Raw genomic sequence first — 4,675 nt, 5'->3', positions numbered from 1 at the left:
AACATATTTCTAATCGACAGTGGGAGAGTGAAATTGATAGCATAGATGCCTAATATGAAAATAGGATTAAGCAATAATTTTGGCAATATTATGTGATTTTTATCACATTCCTTCAATATTTTCCTTGAATTTTTTTAAGTCCTCCCACATGCATACATTATTTATTTTATTTTTAATTTGAGAATTTTTTTTGTGCCATAATTTCAAATTTTCTACAATTTCAGTGATTTTGTTTTATTAAATATTGTGGTAAGAAATTTAGTTTTTTGTCTACATCATGCCTTCTTTAATATTTTTTTTTCAAGACAAAACATCAATGTTTGGTTGGGAAAGCCCTCAAAATCAAAATTTTGATGAACCTATTTTTATTTTGTATAGTTTCTAACTTGAAAGACTTCTCATGACCTCCTCAACCATTTAAAAAAAATGATTTTTTTTTATCATTGCTCCCCTAGACTTTAGATATCCTATAAAAAATTTTCAAGATTTTTTTTTGATTTGATGTAATTTTAATAATATTTAAGAGCCATTTGGTTGTCCAACATGCATATAGTGAATGCAGTTTATTTAAAATTTTGGAAATTGTTTGAAATAGTGTAAAATAAGTGCATCTGATTTTTTTTTTTACAAAAAGTGTAATGTAAAGTACAACAATGATGGTGACCAACAATGTTGGTGGCGGCGGCCGACGACCAACGGAAACGACAGGTGGATGCCATGGTGGCTGGCGGGTGGCGAATAATATGAGTGGCAACAATTCGGCGAATAATAACAGTGGCAATAATGATAGAGAATTTTCAATATATGAAATGTTTTACTCCCCTTTACTTGAAGCCAAAACTAAAGAGCCTCAAGTGATCAATAAGGTTTCATTTGGAACGACTTTCTTACTGCTTCTTAAAACAGCTTTTTATAAAAAAAAATTTAATTTTTGTACTATAAAGCTATTTTAAAAAACAATAAAAAAACCGTCCCAAATGAAGCTTAAAATAAACTAAAAGCAATCAAATTAAGTTCTTTTTACATTATCTCAATATAATTGGCCCAAATACCATAAAAAATACACAATTGAACCAAACATTATAGATATTTGAAGAATTACAAATAAATCTTATATATACACAAAGGCTTCATTTGAGACGGCTTCCTCATAATTTTCCAAAGCAGTTTTTTAGTGCAAAAATTTGTAGAACTAAAAAATTTTGTTTAAAAAAACAGTAAGCTTAAATATTATAATTATTTGAATACAATTAAACCAAAAAACTCATAAAATATTAAGCATTCCATAAGTTTATTATAACCTCCACATTATCACATACATAAATCACAAATCTAATAATTGATCATAGCCTAAAATTGTCCAATGAAGATTTACCATTTAGTCCTTTTGAGTTATAAAGAGTGACATATTCTCTTACAGTAATATCTTTGTATTTAGGAAGATTTGTCTCTGATAACAGCTTCTTTATTGGACCATAACGCCTTTCCAATGGATAGAAGTGTGTGGTGAAGAAACAGGCAACAGAAACTCTTGGACCAATCTTGCTTGTTTGTACTCTATGCTCAACACTCTTGAATTTATCATTAGTGATAAGCTATATTATCAAAAATTAATTATATTATTAAGGAAATAAATAAACGATTAAGTATTATTTTATTTAATCAATTTTATTTTAATCCAAAAATTAAGAAAATAAATAAATAAAAATTCCAGTAACTGAAGCATTTATTGGATGATTGTGGTCTCATTTTGGCCAGATTTTTTTATTTTTTTTGCTTTTATTAGAGAGCTATTATGTTTGTGCTTACATTTTTATAAAAATTTTCAAAAATCTTTGTTATGAGAAATAAAGTTTTACGGCAAAATCAATAGGAAATATTTTGCCTAATTGTAAACAAAAATTGTTTTATGCTTTTTTTTTAAAGATATATATTGACATTCTTATCACTAATATGAGGGCAAATTATTATGTGTGGAGTCGTGATGTCGTCTAGAGACCAATAAAAATGCATCACGTCACCCCAAAAGTATACCACGCTCGGTACCACTCAGTACCAAGCGGTACCAGACGGTTCTCCCGTCCGGTGTCCGCACAGAATAATCTCTCTACTATGATAATGAGACTAATATATTCAACTTAAATGTGACCATTTTTTTACCGTGAAAAAATTGGCTAGCTGTGCGGAAACAGGATACAGAACATCGTAAGGAGAACAATTAGAATGCGTCACATCAACAATATCGAGCTGTGGTACTGAGCGGTATCAAGCATTACCGAGTTGCGGTACCGAGCAAGGGGTGAGGTGGTGCATTCTGATTAGTCTCCGGACGACATTAGGAGTCCGCACAGAATAATTAATCCCAAAATTGAGCTAAGTGTCTAAGTCCTGCCCATAAAAAAAAAATAATAATAAAAATAAAAAAAATAAAAAAAAGCTCTTACCTGTAATAGATCACCAATATTAACAACAAAAGCTCCAGAAATGGGAGGGACATCAATCCACTGATTTTGATGAAGAACTTGTAAGCCACCAATGGTATCTTGAAGAAGAATAGTTAGGAAGTCTGGATCTGCATGTTTGCTTGTGCCAAGAGCGAGCTCTGGCTCAGGACAAGGTGGATAATAATGGCTCAAATGAGCCAATCCTTTGCCACATTCCAGATCATTTAAATACTGAGCATCTAGGCCAAGTCCCTCTGATAGTAGTTCAAATAGAAGATGCCCTAATCTCTGGATCTGTCTTGTGTATTCCATAATTATCTCTCTACATGTATAAAATTATTTTATTGGTCAAAGATTGATTATTTAAGCACCACCATGCAAAAAAGATTTGAAATGAACTAAAATTAATTTGAATGTTGATTACCTGCAAGCTTCCGGCAGGTCCTCCGGCTTAGCGGCCGGCTCCGGCGCCATCGCGCAGAAAAGGGTATCCCTCCAATTCGCCACCGGAGATTCGTACAAATCGAAGTTACAATTAAAAAGCACGGTTTTACTCTGATCGCGTGTGTAATATCGCATCTTCACGTTCAAATCCTGCTCGTTAAACCTCCTCACTCCTTCCAGCATCTCGTCCATCACAGCCTGAGGAACCCCATGATTCAACACCTGGAAGAAACCAAACGTCTCTGACGCCCGTCTCACGAGCTCCACCACCCTCTCCCGCCCCGCCGTGTCTTGTAGATCGATGACTGGAATCTCGGGATGGGTAACAGAGGTCGGATCTGGCCCATCATTAGCGTCGGGCAGGCGGTGGAAGAACCGAGGGATTTCGGTAACGCCGGCGTCTACGAGGCCTTTAACGCCGGCTTTTGTGTCGTCGAAGGCCTTTATCTCGCTTTTCCTGTCGTAGGTGGCCATGATGGCTTCCACCGAGGCGGAGAGTGGGGAAGCAAGGTTTCTTTGCGAAATTTCGTCGAGCAGTTAGTGGTTGGTAACATGTCACTTAGCTCGCTGCGTGGCCTTGAAACGAGTGGCTACTGATCCAGGGCAAGCAAGGTAATTATTAGTTTGAAAATCTTATCAATCTTGGGATTCATGTAAAACATTTGGATTAAACGCACTAATTCTTCCATTGCCTTCCAAGTTTTTTACCACTAATTATTTCTTATAGGAGTTTATTAGTTTAAATTTGACGAAATTTAATTTTTTATGCCTCAATAATATATATAGAGAGAGAGATTATTTTTGCTCTTTTATATTCATAAAATGTTTCTTGAAGTTGAAGCCCTTAGAAATTGGTTCAAATTAGTTCAAATATGAACTTTTATCTATCTTCTCTTATCAACAAAAAAAAATCTGAATTTTCCTTCTAAAGTTGGAGAAATTATTTGGTGCGGAGTCTGGACGTAGCACTACAGCTAGACTCCAATCCAAAGGTGACACATTTTTTTCGTTTAATATATTATGTGCAGTTGCGTGACTTCTTTTACTAATGAGCGACCTAACGACTCGGCCCGACTATTTTAGTTGGTGCTCCTTTAAAAAAAAATCACAACTATTTCCCAAAGTTTAGGATTTTCAGCAAATAAAACTTTTCTCCAAAATTGTCTCCAAAATTTTCAGCGAAGAACCAACATAAGAAGAAAATGGAGCCTACTTTTGATGACATTCAAATCTCACAGATATATTAAGAGATAGCTGATGAGAATAATCTTTTTGTGAAGAGAGATCTTGCACTAAACAGAGAACATTTCGAAAGCAAAACCCTAAAAATTTTGCCCGAGCAATTTCAGAATTGAAGGAGACGACGCTTCGGCTCCTTTTTTTTTCAAAATATTTACCTAATGATCTAGCCAAGTTGGGTCGTCGGGTCGCGCATTAGCAAAAAAATTCACATAGCTACAATTGTTGCGTCCTGGAATATTCGCGGCGGTAGAGAAATATATATGGTTTAACGTCTTAGCATTGTACGAAGATCCAGCACACAAGCAGATAAGTGAGGGGGTGAAACATTCATAAGAGACACCAGAGTTTTTACGTGGAAAACCCCTTAAAAGGGGGAAAAACCACGGGGCCTGGCCCAGTTTGAATGAATCCACTAGTATTTGTAGTTGTTACAAATGAGGCTCTTCCTTGGGAGAAGGCCTTGGATTGATGTAACAAATGTACATCATGCAGATTGCATTACATAGTAGGAATTACATATACATGTTTGTCTGGTCGGAAGGACC

At 35.1% G+C, this 4,675-nt stretch overlaps 1 protein-coding gene across 3 annotated transcripts; it reads right to left on the bottom strand.

Annotated features, from left to right (window-relative positions):
* Positions 1–1,261: 1,261 nt before the first annotated feature.
* LOC110104871 (1-aminocyclopropane-1-carboxylate oxidase homolog 1-like) lies at positions 1,262–4,388 on the bottom strand. Of its 3 annotated transcripts, none has more exons than XM_028693466.1 (3): positions 2,869–4,388; positions 2,445–2,766; positions 1,262–1,571 (listed from the first exon to the last, which is right to left on the bottom strand). In XM_028693466.1, exons 1-3 carry the CDS (start codon positions 3,360–3,362, stop codon positions 1,344–1,346), a joined length of 1,044 nt encoding a protein of 347 aa, XP_028549299.1. In that variant the 5' UTR covers positions 3,363–4,388; the 3' UTR covers positions 1,262–1,343. The 3 variants fall into 3 exon arrangements, with proteins under 3 accessions (XP_028549299.1, XP_020689807.1, XP_028549300.1); XM_020834148.2 differs by having other exon boundaries at positions 1,262–1,595; positions 2,869–4,386; XM_028693467.1 differs by having other exon boundaries at positions 1,357–1,557; positions 2,869–4,384.
* Positions 4,389–4,675: the final 287 nt, after the last annotated feature.

This window comes from Dendrobium catenatum, unplaced genomic scaffold (assembly GCF_001605985.2).
Source record: "Dendrobium catenatum unplaced genomic scaffold, ASM160598v2 fragScaff_scaffold_292, whole genome shotgun sequence".
Taxonomy (NCBI): Eukaryota; Viridiplantae; Streptophyta; class Magnoliopsida; order Asparagales; family Orchidaceae; genus Dendrobium; species Dendrobium catenatum.
The sequence above is the reverse complement of the archived record's forward strand: the minus strand, read 5'-3'. Positions and strand labels throughout refer to the sequence as shown.

What these genes read in the sequence shown, in the direction of transcription:
- LOC110104871 (XM_020834148.2), bottom strand. Translation starts at nt 3,362, where the DNA reads ATGGCCACCTACGACAGGAAAAGCGAGATAAAGGCCTTCGACGACACA. An exon ending in GACCTGCCGGAAGCTTGCAG is followed by an intron (nt 2,767 to 2,868) that starts GTAATCAACATT and finishes TTATACATGTAG; the next exon opens with AGAGATAATTATGGAATACA. An exon ending in ATATTGGTGATCTATTACAG is followed by an intron (nt 1,596 to 2,444) that starts GTAAGAGCTTTT and finishes TTGATAATATAG; the next exon opens with CTTATCACTAATGATAAATT.